Raw genomic sequence first — 18,828 nt, forward strand, 5'->3', positions numbered from 1 at the left:
GACGATGTTTCAGGCCTCTGTGAGGGTATCCCAGCCGGCGTCAGCAGAGAAGGCAGCAGGCCAGACAGCGCCGGTGCCTCAGTCTGTGGAGAAGTAAGACATCACATCTCTCCACATCAGCTTTATACCTAGCTCACACCAGAAAGCCTTTTCTGCTACTCAATATGTTCTATTGAAAATACACCTATATACTGTATGATACGGCCCTTTGTTCCTTGTGATGTCTCACTCCCCCCACTTCTCTCTCCTCTCTCTCTCCCAGTTGCCTTTCGAACGTGTCGTCAGGTTTGAGTAACGGCTATGAGGGGACATCAGATGGTAGACACGAAGGGCGCTCCATGATCAAGCGGCACCAGCAGCACTCTGTACGCAGCCACTCTTGCCACGAGAAGACCACCAAGGCCAAGCTCATCGTCCTCAATGTAAGAGTCACGTGGTCAGACTTTCACCTCAACTCAATGTCTGTCTGTCTTCCTCTATGTGGAGCGCTCTGTCCCTGGCTCGCACAGAAGTCACACACAGACCCCACATGGCCACCTTCTATCTCCTCAAGCCAAAATTCCAGTCATTTTCAACATACCCAGGTTTTCCAGAAATACTGGTTGGAGGATTTTAGATTTCCTGCTTATTCCCTTCGGATTCCGGACAATCTTCTAACCGGCATTTCAGAAAAACGTTACAGGAATTTTGCAGCCCTATTGGCCTCTCACCTGCTGTCTGTGTCTACAGACGTCTGGTCGTATTTCAGCTGGTGTCCTCTCTCTGTGTCTGCAGACGTCTGGTCGTATTTCAGCTGGTGTCCTCTCTCTGTGTGTCTGTTTTCAGATCTCCAACATGGGAGACCGGGTGGCAGAGTGCCAGCTGGAGACCCACAACAGGAAGATGGTCACCTTTAAGTTCGACCTGGATGGAGATAACCCTGAAGAGATCGCACGGATCATGGTAATGATGATGATAAGAAACTAAAAAGCACTGATCTGAGTTGTATCCCCCAAGTCTCTGTAATTGTCAAAAGTAAAGAAATTAGATGTATTTGTTTTGTAGCTCCACAAGTCTCTTTCCACAGGTGGAAATGTGGATTTGATAGGCATGAGTTTTTGTATTATTGTAGTTAAATGTATATCCTTCTCTCAGGTCCTGAGTAAGTTTATCCTGGAGAGCGAACGCAAGTCGTTTATCGAGCAGGTTCGGGAGGTCATCGAAATGCCGGGCGATAAAGTAGAGGGCATGAAGGAAGGCTGCGCTCAGCCGCCCTTCACTCAAGTAACATACCACAGCAACACTTCATCTTTCCCCTCACTACACTACCCACCCACTAACTCCTAGGCAGCCTTTAGTTGACATGGTGTTGTCCTTCTCTCTCCACAGATTGTGGTAGATGACCCCTTACAGCAGCGTGACAAGCCCACTCCTCTGTCTGGTAAACATGCACCTACATATTTATTATCTCTACTGAATTATGGTTGTCTGGGCTTCACCTTTTCACTACTCACCTCTCACCCCTGTTGCCTAGACGTTGCAGCTCAGGTGGTCCACTCTGCAGGTCGGAGGTTCATCGTCAGCCCTGTCCCAGAGTCCCGTTTGAGAGAGCAGTTCTTCGGCCCTCCCTCGGCTAACACCTCGTTTGGGGACGAGCCCCATCTAGGTGAGAGTGACTGGAATCTCTGGGCCATAAAGTGCAACCAGAACTCACATATAGAATGTTAGAACTCTGTGTTTCAAAAATGTGCCCCACTTCCAACCTTGACATGTTTGAGAACTCTAAAACATGTTGCTTGATGCATTTACCATTAGTGTGTTTGACGTCATGATGATAAATGACTTGTTGTAAGAGCCCAGATTATGTAAGTGACTCCTCTCTCTGTGTACCTCCCCGCTGCCCCAGTGAGTCTGGGCCTGTCCCTGTCTGCCCCCTCAAGCCGCCTCCAGCAGGCCTTCACTGAGATGAGGGAGACGCATGGGGAGAGACGAGCCACCAGCACAGTCCCCTCCTCCCAGGCTGGTCTGCACCCGGCCCCCACCACCTCCTCCACCCTGCCTCATGTCTCTGTCATCCCCTCTGGGTCCTCCTCTCTTCCCCCCTCCACATGCCAAGTTGCAACCGGGAGGGGGTCTCCAACCCAAGTTTCAGCACCTGCTACCAGTGAGCTAATCCCACACCCCCAGCCTGGCTGCCAAGCTGCCCCCTCTCAACCTGCTCCTGCCCAAATCACATTCCCCCCTTCAGCTGCTCTCCAGCACCCCCAGGCCTCCTCGTCCTCTTTCCCCCCAGCCTCTGCCGATCAGATGGGCAGCAGCTCTGCCCCTGTCTCTGGAGCTCCGCCCATTAACTCTGGGACTGTGACCAGCTCAGAGCAGCACCCTGTACCTATCCTGTCCTCTCAGCCTATCCCTGTTCCTATCCTGTCCTCTCAGCCTATCCCTGTTCCTATCCTGTCCTCTCAGCCTATCCCTGTTCCTATCCTGTCCTCTCAGCCTATCCCTGTGTCCATTCCTGTCACTCAGCCCACCTCCTCCCAGTCTCAGTCTCAGCCTGTCCCTACCTTTGTCCCTGTGGCACAGCCTGCAATGGCTCCCACCCAACTTCCACCCTCTACCCTGCCCTCCCAACCGTCCCAGCTGCAGCCAGGGGACCCAGATGGGGGAGAGTCCCAGTCCAAGGCCCCTGGTATAGATGACATCCATGCCCTAGAAAAGAAGCTGCGCTCCCTCTTTAAGGACACCATCTCTGCTGACACTGGCAACACTGAGACCACCTCTTCCTCCACAGAGACCATCTCCCCTCCCCATCTGGCGGCCCTGGTGCCCCCCTTCAACCTGTCCCTCACTTCAGGGGAACAGGGAGCCCCGGGCCCCCCCTCCAACGCAGGACAGGGCCTCACACCAGCGGAACATGCACAGATCCATCCAGAAAAGCATGGCCAAGCCACCAGAGCGCAGGTACAGTAGAGGGTACTCTGATTGTCCAGTGACTGAGAAGATATAGTATTTGTAATAAATGCTTTTTTCAGTTGTTGTAACTTGAGGGATTTTCTCCCACCTTGATAATAATGATCACATCTTTGTGTGTGTGTGTGTGTGTCGGATGTATCCTGGTGTCTCCGAGCAGGCAGACACCCCTACCTCTGAGCAATTGCCTCCAGTACCAAACCAGGTTAGTCCTCTTTTCAGAACTTGTACCCTTGAGAAGTTTTAAGTTATGTACTGTAATGTTGAGTTTTGTAGATGTGTGGAATAGGTGAACGTTGGGTCATCTTTGAGTGTTGTGTCTAGTTTTTATTTGAAAAAATATATATGTCACCTTTATTTAACCAGGTAGGCCAGTTGAGAACAAGTTCTCATTTACAACTGCGACCTGGCCAAGATAAAGCAAAGTAGTTCGACACATACAACGACAGAGTTACACATTACACACAGAGTTATGCTTGTTCTGTTGCATTAGTTATTTAGAATGTTTTCTGAGTGAGTTGTGTTGGTATGTTTGTTACTGACATGTCTCGTGTGTGTGTGTCCAGTCCCAGCAGCCTCTTGGTAGTCTGGACGGCCAGCTGAGGAGAGCTGTGAGCCCTGAGACCATCCCAGGGAGCAGTAGAGCAGCAACGTCCTCCACAGGGGTCGTCAAACTGGGACGCTTCCAGGTCTCAGAAGCTGGCGCCGGCAGCACTCCTGACCCCTCTACCATCGCCTCCTCTTCCTCCCTCACACCCTCTTCGTCCTCCTCCTCGTCTTCCTCGTCTTCCTCCTTTTCCAGCCCAGAGAACACCCTCCACCGCTCCTCCTCCCTCTCCAAAGGAGTCTGGAATGGAGACTCCGTAGATGGGCTCACTTCTGTCCCAACGCAGCCCGCCACCATCGGACGCTTTCAGGTGACTGCCAGTGTCACACCCAGCCCCAACTCTGTCTCCAAAGTGGGCCGTTTCTCAGTGATGCCAGCTGCAGCCAATACCACGGCTCCTTCGGGATCTAGCTCCTCCCATCAGAACGGCCCTTCCTCTTCAACAACCTCTAACCCCTGTAGCTCCGCCTCCGGCGTGAACAGAGGTTTGTTTAATCATTACATGACCAGCGACAACGAGGATGACTCAGGGCCAGAGGATGAGGCCTTTGAGAGGGAAGTCAGCCACCTCCGAGAGAAGTAAGTTACCTTAACTCCTCCAAGATGTAACCTTTGTTTGTTTGCCGTTTTGGGCAATATTTCTCTTTATATGTTTCAAATTTCAATGGGATCACTTAGTAGTGGTGGAAGAGAGAAGTGATGACTGTTGTACTGTATTTGTTACAACCCTGCCTCACTCTGCCCTCCTCCTCTCTTCCTCCACTCCTCCTTCCCTCCACAGACATATGATAGAGAGCCAGACCCTCCACTCCCGTCACAAGGAGGAAATCGATGCTCTGTTCACCAGGCTGGGTAAACCTCGTCCGTCGGCTGTCCTCTCCCCGTCTGTGGCCATGGCCGGGGGCCGACGCAGGGCCAAGACCAGCAAATCAGCCCGCAGCAGCGCCCAGCCCGGTCCCTTGCACTCAGGTAACATGAGTTATGATTGGTCAGTCCAGCTGTCTGTATCTAGTGAGGGTCTATCTCCGCACTGCTGAATGGAAATTAATATACAAATGTTGGACTGCAAGCAACGAGTAATCAGTCAATATTAAAGGGTAGAGACTGCTAGCTTAGAAGGTATAAATGTAATGTGATCAGTTGTTTCTCTCCACTCTGTGGTTGATGTTGGTGTGTGTGTTTAGGAGCCCAAGTCACAGGCCAGATCTCCCCAGAGTCCTCCTCTAAGCAGACGTCTCGCCCCACGGCAGGGCTCTCTGAGCCAGGCAGCCGGACCTCCCTCCAGAATCTCAAACTCTCCCCCTCCTTGCCCAGCCTCAGCACCTCCACCATGGGTAAGCAAACCCAGCGGCGCTCCTATTGTCTATGCTCCTTCACTACATGTTTTAGAAAGGCAAACCCACGTAATATTCATCAAACCAAGAGATGATACATCTCCAGAAGAGAAGCCAAACTTGATTTGAGAAACGAGTTGGCTTCCCAGGTTGAACTCGTCTCTGTATGTCTTCCAGGAGTGAGTGGGACCAGTTCAGACAGTGGAGCGAACACCAGCCAGTCTCAGCCGTCAGGCCCTAACATGGCCCCGGCCGTAACACAGAGTCGCAAGGGCACATTCACAGACGACCTGCACCTGCTAGTTGACAACTGGGCTCGAGACGCCATCAGCCTCTCCCACGGCAAGAAAGGACCCAAGGGGACATCCCAGGGACCCGGACACGACGTAAGGCCTCACGACCCAGTCTAAAGACCAGCCATTTCCATCATCTGCCAATCTATGTTTTTAGCTCTATTTTTCATGATTATGTTTGCTTTTTTTTATCTTAATAGTGTTTTTTTGTAACTTCCCCTTATCCAATTCCTCTCCTTCTCTCCTGTCCCCTCTTCCTAACTACAGATCCCTCTACATATCCCTCCACAAGCCAACATGGGCCGAAAGTTTTCTGCCCCCGGCCACCTCTGCCCTACTACCCACCCCTCCACCAACCCCTCCATCCCCCTCTGCCCGCGTCAGGGCTCTCTGGGCACCCCTGCCCAGGTTTTCGGCTACGGCCCATCCACCTACAGCAACCCCCAATGGGCAGGACCTACAGGTCCCTGTCAGGTGGGCCTCCTGGCCTCCACCCAGCCGCAGGCCCAGTACCAGCCCCAAGCCCCCTCCTCGGCCTCAGCCCCCCTTCAGCAGGCCTTCCACGTGGGAGCCACTCAGAAACCTGTCAGCAACCCTGGAGGCCCCAACCTGAGGCCCACGTAGCCTGGATCTGGGTTAGTCAGGCTAGGCTGAGAGGGACTGAGGGCAGGGAGGAGGAGAGCCATGGGACAACTACTAGCACTCTCTGATGTTTTGTTCTGTTTCGCTTATTGGTGAGTAGAACAAAAAAGAAGAGAACGAAGGAGAGGAGACTGTGGTCCTGTCAGGCGAAAAAAGAGGTCTGTCTGTCGGTTGGAGGGAGAGTGCAATACATACCCATAGCACACCAATCACACCTTCACCCCTACCAGGGCCCAGTCTTTTCTGCCAATGGCTGTGGAAGCGGGTTGTGATTGACATTTAGGTTTGTCCAATGAAAGCCATTGAGCCAAGAGCACAAACAGCAATGGCCAGAGACGTCTGTTGAAAGCACCATTGTGACGTCATCATTCCCTTGAAGGAGAGGATAGGGAGGGGGAGGGGGAACTCTTAATCACTTCTTGACTGTAACTGGCCTTAAGCTTAACTAGGACAGAATTTAGAAGATGGAGAGAAACCCTGCCAACACACACGCACCTCCTAGCCTTACTGTCATTGGCTGAGATTCAGGGGTGTTGAATGGTATGGGAAGCTATCTTGATGAGAAACAGATGAATTGTGGGTATCAAGTTTGTATAAAGAAAGTCGAGAGAGATACAGTATGTAGAGAAGGAAAGAAGAGTGAATGGAAGTCGGTAAGGTTTTACTGGATAGTGGTTACCCATATCATCGCCATACAGTAAGATGCAATAATAGCATTGTGGGGAAAGGAGTGAGTCCCTGGCCCCGTGTAACAGTGGCCTTCAACCCCTAAACGCATGTACACATTTTCTTTGTATAACAAATATTTCTTGTCCTAGGTTATGATTCTATGGTTATATTTGACTATCTGTCCCTCTGAGATGGTGTGATGTTATGCCTGGCTGAGTGTGTTACTTTCTTATTTTGAGACCATAACCTGTTAGCGTGAGCTAAGTAACAGACCTGTCTGTAGATAGTTTATCATTATCTACTTCCTGTCATGTCCATGCTTTGGATTTAGCCTGACTGTATCCATGAGTGATTTTGGTTTACGCTTTAGAGACTGGTTAGGCTTATCAACTGTTTGAGTTGTAGGCTTCAGCTACTGTGTCGGTTGTCTCACCTCACCACCTGGTGTACTGGAGTCACTCTAAGTAAGGCTATGTCCCTCGGTACATTCCTGAGACATGGGGTTATCTATAGATACTACTGGTATATTATCTAGCAGTGAACGGGGCATGATGTTCACACAGACCTTAGAAATGTAAACTTTTCACATCTATCCAACCTTATTTCCCGTTGTCGTCATATTTCAAAATCATGACAAATTGTCTGGGGTTCCCTTTCTGTGGTTTATTTTGTGTGTATATTTAAATACAAATACAATATGTTCTCTATGGACCTGTATTCAGCCATCATATTTTGATGTTTCACTAACTATTAAATGTTGTTAAACAACATGTAGTTAAATGAATATAACGTGCAATTGCAGGGTTATTATTGGTATTGTACTCCGTAACAGCAGAGTAGTCCTGTGCTTCTTCAGCTCTTATCATACACCACCCTGTCATTTTTGTTTTGTTTTACTGTGTATATGTCTATACATGCAAGGTACATGTGTTACATTTAAATAATGCTTTCATATAATGCTCATCGCCATAGAGTAAGTATTATGTCTTGCGATTTACCCACCCGGACAGCCCTGTAAACTTTCAGAACTCTTTAGTGCTTCGCATCCTCACTACTGAGAACTTCCACCATAATCACCTAGCCCTACTGTTCTTTCTGATGGACTAGAGTCCAGTGACTGAAAGACCAGTTAACTGCCGACCTGTGAGATCCATCAAACGTCCATAGACATCGGTAAATGTTTCATATGAAAGTTAAACATACCTAATGAAGTCTGTCAGAAGAGGCAGGTGAGTCTTATATCAACACAGGACTGACTCATGTCAAGCAGAGCAGTGTTGCATGAAAACAGGTTATTTTCTGTGGTCACCAAAACCGGCATTTGTGTATCTTATGTTGGTTGTTGAAAAGGGGTATGACTTGTCTAAGTGAATGTAATCAGTACAGTATTGCATAGCAGCACTTGTTTTCAACAGATAAGAAAACTAAACTGTTTTTTCTCTCCATTGGCACCATTCTCTTGCTTCTTTGCCACCTTATGTGATTGTGCCATTCCCCTCGATACAGTGACCTCACCCACTCCTGGATTGAACTACTACTTTAACTTCTCTAGAGAATAACAAGTTACTGCAATGCAGAATATGCAATGTTTAATAGGGACCAAGGGGAAATGTTTATGCCGACGAGGGCTGTTATTTAGTGTTTTTGATATTGGGAAAACTGATCCTGCTTTTCTTTGCTGTATGCAAGTCCACACAAAGTGCCGATCATGAATTGCTCAGGTGTCAATGTATCTCAATATAATATTGGCATCCGTCTTTCCTGAATTCTGCATGCTAACTGGTTTTAGATCTTTGGCTTACCTACAACAACCCACTGTACAGCACAAGCTACTAATCACCCAATTATCCTCAAGTGGTGAAAAGATTCTACAGGCACAATTGTCTCCTTAGGCTACTGACATTTATAACGTTATTTCATGTTGTACTCTTGGATTTTTGTCCATATTTTCTCTTAGGGACCAGCCTACTCTATGGTTGTTTTTTCACGTTGTACAAAGTGTTAAAAAATTAATAAAAATTCAACTGAAATCATATTGTTTCATCTTTTACATGCACCAAGTAGACCAATTCTGCCAATGAGGTTGGTGTGGCCAGGATCCTGGACCTGTAACATGATTACATTCAGAACAAAGGTTACACTTGCATGTAAAAGAATAGTCCAGTTTTTTGAAAGGCAAACAAATCCCTGATTTTATTTACAAAAACCATAAACATTTCTTTACATTTAGCAGCAACAGGAGATGCCAATATACTCAATTAAAATAAAATAAATCAAAATGAAGACTTGTTGGTAAAATGGCTTTTAGGTAACAGCCTTTTCTCAAGTGTCCAGCTTGCGTTTCTTCATGTACTGTCCTTGTCTACATGGACTGAATGCCTCACCTGTGACAAGAAAAGGCAATTAATAATCTAGAAAATGCTGTACCAATAACAAGAATGTTTCTCAAACTGGTTAAATTGAAGATACTTTACTTTGCTAGAATACCTGATTCAGCTAATCAAGGTGTTGATAATTGGATATGTTAGTTCAGGTCTGAAACAAAACGCAGCACGCCCAGTAGTCCCCCAGGACCAGGGTTAATGATGTCCACTGTTTTAAAGCAGCTCATTCATTACCCAGTCTCACCTGCCCTGTCAGATGTCTTAGGGTTGTGATACTGGGGTTGGTGTCCCCCCTGTCCTTGGCCGTGTGGTGGGGGCTCGTGGGGCCTGACGGGGGGTCGTAGGAATGGTGAAGCCCCTCTCTGAGGTGTCTTACTGCGGGTCAGCATTTGGTGACTACCCCCTGGCGTGCTGGGTCGTAACGAAGATGATGTTGTAGAATGTCCACCTGCTGGGGCCTCCAACTCCTGGATGCCGTCAAGAGTGAAGTCCCACAGCTCTGGGTTATCTTGTGGGGACGATGACAAGTGTTAGAGAATATACAGTATATTGTCACACTATGGGGATTTTATAGCCCCTAGTACAACAGTAACAACTAGAAGCAGCCACAGTATTCAGGTACACATCTAACAGAGACGGCACCATAGGGAGGTAGATTTCCGCAACACCAGATATGCGTAGTTCCCATTCTTTCTACTTGAGCTCCCCGGTGGTGGTTTACGGTACTGGCAAGATACTCATCCCTGCTGCAGGGTTCTTTGTGTCCACTAGGTGTGCTGTAAGCCATGGTGGTCTTTGTCCCTGGTCAGGGGTGCTAAACCTACCTGGAAGGAGAGGTATCCCATTCCCAAAGAGCATGGCAACACTAGTACAAGACGAACACCAGTCACATAGAACATGGCTAACTGACGCTAACACAAACGCCATACTGCATTAATACAGAACTTGGACATTTCTTGCTAACAGATTGTATGGTCCTCCACAGTGCTCGACTTGGACTGAAATAGGTGCCGGAAATCATTTTGGGTACCGGGACTGTTTATATTTTAGGTGCAGGAGCTTCACAATAGAAAATGTAAGGTGCCGGTACTCCGGTGAGCTCCTGCCCAAGTCAAGCACCAGTCCTCCAAAATATAGTATTTTCTTGCTTGCTTATTGTCTTACCATGAGCTCCACTGGGTGCCTGTGCAATAGCTGTGTCTGGGCCCTCTGTCTTGAGCTGGAGCAGAGGTTGTCCCTGCAGGAGCTTTTTCATCTCCATCTCCTGGCGGAACTTCTGCTGCAGCTGCTGCTGCTTGAGCTTCCTTAGCTGCTTGGGGTCTGTGTGGGCGTCAGAGAGACAGAGGTCCTCCACATCTGATAAAGACCTGAAGGAAGGAGGACGAGAGGGATAGAGAGGAGATAAGAGAGAGAACAGAGGTGAGAGTAAGAGTCTGGGCACAGAGAGGAAATATAGAGACAGACACACCTGTAATAAAACCAATACACAAGAAAGGTTTGACAGTTAGTCATCTGGCTGTTGCTTACCTGACAAGATTACAGCACTTGTTCTCACTGTCTGATGGAGCTGAGGGAGCTACAGGTCCAGAGGCAGCAGTAGGGGTGTGTGAGAGAAAGGTCCTGGCTCTCCCTCTGTCCCCGTGCTCCCCTGGGGGAGCCTGGTGGTGGTTGTGGGCCCTGGGCTGCTCCAGTGGTGCCCTCCCTGACCCAGGCCCAGCACCCTCCCACCGGGCCAAGCTAGACAGCCGGGCCTTCTCCACTGACGGCTCACTGTCAGAACGCTTGGTCTGGGCCGGGTCCAGAGGGGGAGCAGGCTGGGAGAGATACAGACAGTGAACACTGGAAAGGATGGATGGATGTAAATGACAGTTGACAAGAACAGTATCTAACCTGTTTAGGGATCTTGTTGATGGATATGAGGTACTCTTTATTCATGATACAGTTCCCAAGGGCGTTTCCAAAACATCTGGAAGGATGGGGGATCAAATATCAGAACTACAACAAACTTAGACACCAACACACGCACACAGTAAAAAGTAGTTAATGGTACATGAAGTGTAGTGTCTCCCCCTGTACTTGAGTGCTCTCTTCAGTCCATCAGTGACTGCCTCTTTCCTGGCCTTCTCCAGTGACAGGGCCTTGGACTTTTGTCCCTCGCTCACCCCGTAGCCAACGTCCTCATGGAACGACCCGTCCTATGGGGAGAGAGACACACCAAACACACTTAGTAATACAGTAAGTGTGTGAAATACATTATAGTAAAAAGCGTGAGTTGACACACCCAAAATGGTTTGTAGCGGTGCTAACAGAGAGTAAACTGTATTAAAAAACAAAGTTGTACACTATATATGCTACTATAGACACTGAGTGTACAACACATTAAGGACACCTGCTCTTTCCATGATAGACTGACCAGGTGAATCCAGGTGAAAGCTATGATCCCTTATCAATGTCACTTGTTAAATCCACTTCAATCAGTGTAGATGAAGAGACAGGTTAAAGGATTTTTAAGCCTTGAGGCATGGATTATGTGTGTGTGCGCACCATTCAGAGGGTGAACGGGCAAGAAAGAATATTTAAGTGCCTTTGAACGGGGTATGGTAGTAGGTGCCAAGCGCACCGATTTGTCAAGAAATGCAACGGTGAGGGGTTTTCCCACACTCAAGTTTCCCGTGTGTATCAAGAATGGTCCACCACCCAAAGGACAACCAGCCAACTTGACACAACTGTGGGAAGCATTAGAGTCAACATGGGCCAGCATCCCTGTGGAACGCTTTCGACACCTTGTAGAGCCCATGCCCCAACAAACTGAGGCAGTTTTGATGGCAAAAGGGGGGGGTTGAAACTCAATATTAGAAGGTGCCAATGTTTTATACACTCAGTGTATGTACTACTATACATGTACTATAGATGCTCCCAACTATTTAATGGGTAAACATAATAACCAATGTTGGCACAGCATTGCCGAACAACACACAACTCATTGCACCCTCCCTTGAAACACACTTCCAAAACTGGGAAGAGCCAACAGTGGCACTGTAGATTTGAAATAACAATGGTTGACTTCTCTGCCCATCACCCACCTTCAGTTGGACTTTGACAAACGCACTGACTCCAACGTAGAACTTCCCATTGATGAGGTCAACAAAGTCTGTGAGGAGACAGACCGTCGCTGTGTTGTGACTGTGCATTACACTAACACATTCATATACAGTACCCAGTGGGTCATAAATAAATAATAAAGGTTACACTGAAGACAGAAGTGTCTAAATATACTGTTTAATAGCTAGCGATGCTCCAGCTCTCCTACCGACATTCTGCTGGGAGATGGAGTGAGACCAGCCGTTGTATCCAAACATCTCATTGGCCAGGCTGATCACACGGTGCCCCTCGATGTAACACACCTGCAACAAGGACAACACTGTTTTTTAGTTCCAAGCGGGCGTTTTAGTGAGTGAAGGCTAATGATGAAGTGTGTACTTATTGGTTAGTTTTCTCCTGGGTGGATTAGGATGTAATTCGAAGTTATTTTCAACAACAAAAAAGTTTGTGTGACTTGGCCTTGCCTTCTGGCCCCCTCCAGCCATCCTGGAGCTGATGTATTCAGGTCCCAGCTTCTGTCGCAGTGCATTCTGGACTGCCTGGTACTCCTCTGCAGTATAGTTATACTGGAAAGATAAAATCTTGGTTGAGGTTTGCTTGCCATTATAAAGCAAAAAGGTCAGTGTCCTACACTGTTTTTATTCATTTGGGTGGATAAAAAAAGTCTAAGGTATTTTCTATAGTCTAAAGAGGCTTTCTTATCCTGCATCTTAAAGATACACTATGCAGAAATCACTCCGCCATTTCATGGTTGCTAAAATTCTAATAGTTTGCCTAATTTCAGTTTGTGACAAAACAAGCATAGTGTAGACTATAGAGAATCACTGTACCATCTAAACCACTGTGAAATATATTTTCCATAACCAAAAATATAGTACTCTCAGAAGTACTTTTAAAGTAAAAGCCACTAAAACTAAACTTAATGGGAAGCATAGCAATAGTTCACAACAGATCTACAAGTGTCTTAAGACTTGCTTTCAATGAGAATGGCAGATCTCTATTTCTATGTGAATTTGGTAGGGTCACCCAAAAAGTTACATATTGCAGCTTTAACTGATCTGAAAACAAAGGATGGATGACGCATTCCCTTGTCCAGTTCTTTCACATCAGTGTTTACATGAAAGGATAGAGGATTTGGAGCCACTTTAGACTCCTGAGATGCACCCCAAACCTACCTGCCCGAAGCGCGTGTTGGATGCTTGGCTGCTCTTGTCCTCCTCTGTATCATGGTGCATATTTTCACAGTCTCCAGTTTATCAATACTGTGGCAGGTGCTGCAAAAAGTGTATGACAGACAGTCAATCAAGTCCTGACCGGTTGCATGAAGGCCTGGTATGGGAATTGTTCCATCCACGACCGCAAGGTCCTCCAGCGGGTGGTGAAAACGGCCCAGTACATCACTGGGACCGTGCTCACACCCATCTAGGACATCTCCTCGAAATGGTGCCTGTAAAAGGCCCGCAGCATCAAAAAAGAACCCATGGCCACAAGCTGACGTCTCTAAGCATTCAATTGTGCCTTCCTGTCAGCTGCTGAGGGGAGAACGGATGATAATAAAACCTGGAGTGGAATTGCATCAAACCATTTGTTTCATACCATTCGACTAATAACGATCCGGTCATTGTTTTTATTTTTAACTAGGCAAGACAGTTAAGAACAAATTCTTATTTACAAAGACAGGCTAACTTGTTCAGGGGCAGAACGACAAATCTTTACCCTGTCTGCTCAGGGATTCGATCTAGCAACCTTTCAGTTACTGGCCCCAACGCTCTAACCACTAGGCTACCTGCCGCCCCTTAAAGATGCACTACCACGAGCCCGTCCTTCCCAATTATGGTGCCACCAAAATTTGCCACACGACACTTCCTGTATTAACATTATATCTACTTGTGGTTAAATGTGTATTATATTCTACTTAGCCATTTCCTTTGTTCGTATTGTTATATATTTGTTTCTTACTGTTACAGTGTCGAGAAAGACCCTGAAAGTAAGCGTTTTGTTGGACGGTGTATGCCATTGTGTATCCAGTACATACGACTAATAAAACGTATCCAGCTGTATTACTGTCCAAATCGGCAACGTACCGTTAGAAAATGTAAATGCTGACATAACGAAATGCGCAGAGTTTGCAAACGAACTCGATACTTTGACCTTAATAAGCAAGAATTTCGTAACACTAGCAATAACACCTGCTAACCATGTGTATGTGACCAATAAAATTTGATTTGAATAGTTACAATGTAGCTATCGCTTTGATACAAACTGCTCATTTCTGGAATGTGTCTAGCTAGCTAACTAGTTGGCTCGCTATAACTAACTGGCTAGCAGTTGTTTTGGCATATATTAGCCGATGAAAAATTTGCTAGCTATGAGGTGAAGCTGTATTATTCACAAACGTTGGAAAGTTAATACATGTTCCGTAAATTACCTTAGAGTTTAGAGCGTGTTAAGTTTATAGCTAGTGAATTGTAGCTAGCTACAAAATATTGTATTTCCCGCTTGCCCCTGAGTCGAAGTTTGAGTGACGCATCTTCTTCTTCTTCTTTAAAGTTTTATGGCAGACTACAACCAAGTGGTGTATTGCCGCCACCTACTGTATGGGGTGGTAAAACAACCACCTCACTCCTGCTCAGGCGCCTGTGAGGACAGAGCATTCATCAACAAGTCTCCTTGTAATGTCTCTGCTGTAAAATCTGAGTCCCAAAAAACGCTCAGCCGCACTCACAACGATGACTATTCTTTCTGATTTCCTCTCTGTTTGCGCTGTACAGTTGATAACCAATGCAATAAATGCTACAAAGTCCAAATTCATAACATGCAACATGTCAGGATCCCTATGTTGACAAGGAACATCATCTGGTGTCTCTACTCCTACTACCATTACTTATTCAACGTCACTCCACTCTTCTCACCATCCCTGGACAGGAGACATGATGGACAGCCCTTATTCTTGCCAGCTCCGTCTCCTTCACCCTAACAGGGCACTTCAGAAATTCAGGTGCATGTTCACCACCACAATTGCAGCATACGATACCCCTCTCATCTACATACACTTGACACATGGCCAAATGATTTCCTTTTTTCACATTGCATGGGTTTGATCATGACTGTTCTCACATGACTCATCTCATAAAATCCAAATAGACGTGAGAAGGGAGAGAATCTAATAAAAAAACAATAGAATGGATAGAGTGGGCTTCCTCACTCCATCCACCATGCGGGTCAGTCGTTGTGCACCAACCACTTGATCCAATTCTTCACATATATCCTTTGCCCTGCTTCGAAGATCCACACACGACACATTCCAATCCGATATCTTCTTGAGGCGCGGAGCACGGTCCTTCTGTTCCATAGATACACAAAATAACAAAATAAGCCCACTTCTCGTTACTCTCACCGACACCACCTTACCCAAAGCATCCATGATTTTCATAGACTTCAAATGGATCTCCCAGGAAACTCCATCGATCCAAAACTCTTACTCCAAACAAAAAAGAATCAGAACTAGGCTTGGGTTTACTAGCTTCCACTACAACTTTACTTCTCTTATTTCCTTTTGTATTCGCCACTGTAATCCAATTCTTCTCATCTCCACTTGACACGCCATCTGATTCAAACAGAACATCCGCTTCTGCCATCTTCCTTCCCCTACCTCCTTGAGTGACTTATCTCCTTGAAGAATGTGACCCTTCTCCTTCTTCTTTAAATTTGTATTGGTGGATCGCAACCAACTGAAAGGTGCATATACCATCACTGTACCGCCACCTACTGTACTGGAGTGTGGGCCTCTTAATCTACAATTTCTATTTTCTAGCCCTGTGTTTCCGCCTACTGTTCTGGGGTGTGAAATCATTCAACTTTGTTACACAAAAGGGAAGAGGAAAAGAACGGGGGAAACTAGCCCTACACCAACTAACCCTACACCTATTAAAACCTCACCATTATTACACAATTTGACCCTATCTGATCCTACACCAGGCCAGCAGCCTAGGAGGACGGGAAGCTATCGTTCAACACATCTTGTAACTCCTCTGCAGTAAAATTTTGTAGACCCAAGTACTTCTCTACAGCTGCCACCACAACATTTATTTTCAGTGATTTGCTTTCCATTTCATAGCCATGGTTCATAGCCATGGCTATGAATGCTTAGAATCCAACCTTACTGAAATGTTATTCCTATCACTCTCTATTGGCCTCAGCCTACTCACACACTTAGGATCCCTAGCAATAGAACCATCTTCCTCTACTACTCTCTTCGCTGCCTCAACATACCACACCTTCTGTAATACTCGGATTCTGGCAACCTCGACCTGCCTTTCTCTCATCGGACACCATAGGTACACCTACAGTTAACACGCACAGCTTTTTCCACTGATACTACACATTCCTTTGTCTCAATAAAGGTTAAATAAAGTCCTGCACACTTATCACATCTAGGAATCTCCCGTCTACACTCTGCTGCAACATGACCATGCGCTTGGCCCCTAAAACACTGTAATGAATTAGGGACTAAAGCTCTCACGGGACAACTGACACATCCTATTTTGACTTTGTTGGGTAAAGACTCTGCATCAAAACTCCACAGGACAGACAGTGTCTTCTGTGTTTCACTACACTCTCAACAAGATCTGCGTTGCACCAAACGGCGGGTGTCACAGACACCAGGAATCTACCATTTGAGTTGGTCCTCCTCAACACTGTGCCACTCCAGTTATCACTCCCTTCAATGGCACCCTGTTCCGGAGAGCAAAGCATGTCCCAGGTCTTGTCCCGAGGCGTGTGGTAACGAGCACATACAAGACACACAAGTCCACTTTATCTGCTCTAAGAGCAAACTGTTCAAATGGTTGTTGTATCTTCAATTTGTCTCCATGTTGCGTCGACAAAAAAAATGTACTCTACAAACCGCCATTACCCATCCTGAATTTTACCCTAGTCAAATCCCTTCGCTTTGTTCATTGGTCGTACGCGAGTTAAGTGGGTTTGTCCAGTATTTTTAAGGATGTTAGGATTTGTGCATTCATGTCCTAAATGAATCATCATCATCATTAATTCATATGTCATTGTTTTCAGTCACATAGATAGCTGTATATGTGAAAAATAAATAACCTTGACCTTTGTCAACGTAAAAATATTTATAATCGCAGTTTCTCGACCAACCTTGTGCCAACCCTGACTGACTGCACTAAAGTGGCCCCCGCCACTCGTGCCATGATGATGTGACAGATGGCACAGAGGAGAGCCCTCTCTGCTGTGCTTAAACTGGGTGAGATTGGGGTCAATGCTGGATATAGAGCAGCGTGTGTCTAACCCCATTAGTCAGGACTTTATGGGGAGATGGTGGTCATATTCAAAATGTGAATTACACATTACATCTAGGCTACAGAAGCCCACAAGAATGTAGCCTGATACCCAAGAAAATCTTGCCATGAGAGCTGTGTGTGTGTGTGTGTGTGTGTGTGTGTGTGTGTGTGTGTGTGTGTGTGTGTGTGTGTGTGTGTGTGTGTGTGTGTGTGTGTGTGTGTGTGTGTGTGTGTGTGTGTGTGTGTGTGTGTGTGTGTGTGTGTGTGTGTGGATCTGACTGTTCATTTCTGTTCTACTCTATTATAATCCACTTGTAAACAGTCATTGTTATGGAGACAGACCAACAAAGGTCCAGACCTGAACATCCTAAGCACCAAGGATGGGTCTACAGAAAAAGAAGAAGATTTTACTCAAATTTATGAAGTACCCTCACTGAGCGTTTATGTGAGTGAAGATGAAAGTAATGCTGTAAAGTACTTAAGTAAAAATACTTTAAAGTACTACTTAAGTAGTTTTTGGGGGAATCTATACTTTATATATATTTATATTTTGGACAACTTTTTCCTAAAGAAAATTATGTACTTTTTACTCCATACATTTTGACACCCAGAAGTTCTAGTTACATTTTGAATGCTTAGCAGGACAGGAAAATAGTCCAATTCACACACTTATCTTGAGAGCATACCTGGTCATCCCTACTGCCTCTGATCTTGCGGACTCACTAAACACAAATGCATCGTTTGTAAATGATGTCTGAGTGTTGGAGTGTGCCCCTAGCTATCCGTAAATTACAAATTTAAAAATGAAATGTGTCCTGTCTGATTTGCTTAATAAGGAACTTAAAATTATTTATACTTTTATTTTTGAAACTTAAGCATATTTTAGCAATTACATTTACTTTTGATACTTAAGTATAATTAAAATCAAATACTTTTATGCTTTTACTCAAGTAGTTTTTTACTGAGTGACTTTCACTTTTACTTCTGTCATTTTCTATTAAGGTATCATGACTTTTACTCAAGTATGACAATTGGGTCCTTTTTCCACCACTGGTAAATAGTTACAGCCTGTAACTGTGTAACTAGGGAAAATTAGGTTCCTAGTCTAATTCAAAACTATTCAGCTCTCCGAAAAGGGAATGTGTAGGCTATTACATTACAAATTATGTACAATAAATTGTAGAAGAATGCTGTAAAATATAATATAAACATCTATAGGCCTAATTGAAATTGCGCATCCTGATCTTTCTTTTCCTTTTTACAACTTCCTTGTTTGAATGAGAATGTTTATCTCGTCCACCCTACAACACCAGACACAAAAACGCGCGTACACGCTCACATGCCACTTTCACGACAACTCATAACTCGGGAAAGTCGGAAATGTCCAACTTGAAAACTCGTTACCACTTGAAAAATGTCTGAATTGACCAATAGAAATTCTCTAGGCAAAAAAACGTATAGTTAAACTCGGAGATTCCGTGTTTCCGAGTTGTCTTGAAAGCACCAACAGACGCAAAACACGCAAGGCGTCTGGTCCAGTGGATC

The 18,828-nt window shown here is 45.8% G+C and overlaps 2 protein-coding genes across 9 annotated transcripts in view; one reads left to right on the plus strand and one right to left on the minus strand.

Moving 5' to 3' along the window:
* The window catches only part of LOC129866931 (serine/threonine-protein kinase WNK1-like), a 57,819-nt gene extending 49,292 nt beyond the window's left edge, over positions 1 to 8,527 (plus strand). For all 6 annotated transcript variants that reach the window (XM_055939971.1, XM_055939973.1, XM_055939972.1 and 3 more), the window contains 13 exons: positions 14 to 93; positions 263 to 422; positions 826 to 942; positions 1,135 to 1,263; positions 1,369 to 1,420; positions 1,514 to 1,645; positions 1,886 to 2,940; positions 3,110 to 3,154; positions 3,516 to 4,135; positions 4,338 to 4,525; positions 4,741 to 4,890; positions 5,068 to 5,276; positions 5,451 to 8,527. In XM_055939971.1, coding sequence (XP_055795946.1) covers positions 14 to 93; positions 263 to 422; positions 826 to 942; positions 1,135 to 1,263; positions 1,369 to 1,420; positions 1,514 to 1,645; positions 1,886 to 2,940; positions 3,110 to 3,154; positions 3,516 to 4,135; positions 4,338 to 4,525; positions 4,741 to 4,890; positions 5,068 to 5,276; positions 5,451 to 5,807 — 3,294 coding nt within the window. In that variant the 3' untranslated portion in view covers positions 5,808 to 8,527. The remainder of the gene's footprint in view (positions 1 to 13; positions 94 to 262; positions 423 to 825; positions 943 to 1,134; positions 1,264 to 1,368; positions 1,421 to 1,513; positions 1,646 to 1,885; positions 2,941 to 3,109; positions 3,155 to 3,515; positions 4,136 to 4,337; positions 4,526 to 4,740; positions 4,891 to 5,067; positions 5,277 to 5,450) is intronic.
* Positions 8,528 to 8,664: 137 nt separating this feature from the next.
* rad52 (RAD52 homolog, DNA repair protein) lies at positions 8,665 to 15,661 on the minus strand. 3 transcript variants are annotated; one of them, XM_055939995.1, is made up of 11 exons: positions 14,409 to 15,661; positions 13,156 to 13,254; positions 12,445 to 12,546; positions 12,189 to 12,282; positions 11,962 to 12,029; positions 10,955 to 11,073; positions 10,769 to 10,844; positions 10,406 to 10,692; positions 10,043 to 10,245; positions 9,123 to 9,386; positions 8,665 to 8,878 (listed from the first exon to the last, which is right to left on the minus strand). In XM_055939995.1, exons 2-11 carry the CDS (start codon positions 13,213 to 13,215, stop codon positions 8,817 to 8,819), a joined length of 1,335 nt encoding a protein of 444 aa, XP_055795970.1. In that variant the 5' UTR covers positions 13,216 to 13,254; positions 14,409 to 15,661; the 3' UTR covers positions 8,665 to 8,816. The 3 variants fall into 3 exon arrangements, 2 of the variants coding, with proteins under 2 accessions (XP_055795970.1, XP_055795969.1); XR_008761555.1 differs by having other exon boundaries at positions 8,982 to 9,386; positions 13,156 to 15,661; XM_055939994.1 differs by having other exon boundaries at positions 13,156 to 15,661.
* Between the last annotated feature and the right edge of the window lie 3,167 nt (positions 15,662 to 18,828).

Source organism: Salvelinus fontinalis, chromosome 12 (genome assembly GCF_029448725.1).
Source record: "Salvelinus fontinalis isolate EN_2023a chromosome 12, ASM2944872v1, whole genome shotgun sequence".
Classification (NCBI taxonomy): domain Eukaryota; kingdom Metazoa; phylum Chordata; class Actinopteri; order Salmoniformes; family Salmonidae; genus Salvelinus; species Salvelinus fontinalis.

Coding starts and splice junctions, on each gene's coding strand:
- rad52 (XM_055939995.1), bottom strand. CDS start 13,215: ATGCACCATGATACAGAGGAGGACAAGAGCAGCCAAGCATCCAACACG. Junction 12,283..12,444: donor TGGCTGGAGGGGGCCAGAAG/GCAAGGCCAAGT, acceptor TCCTTGTTGCAG/GTGTGTTACATCGAGGGGCA. Junction 10,693..10,768: donor TCAACAAGATCCCTAAACAG/GTTAGATACTGT, acceptor TATCTCTCCCAG/CCTGCTCCCCCTCTGGACCC.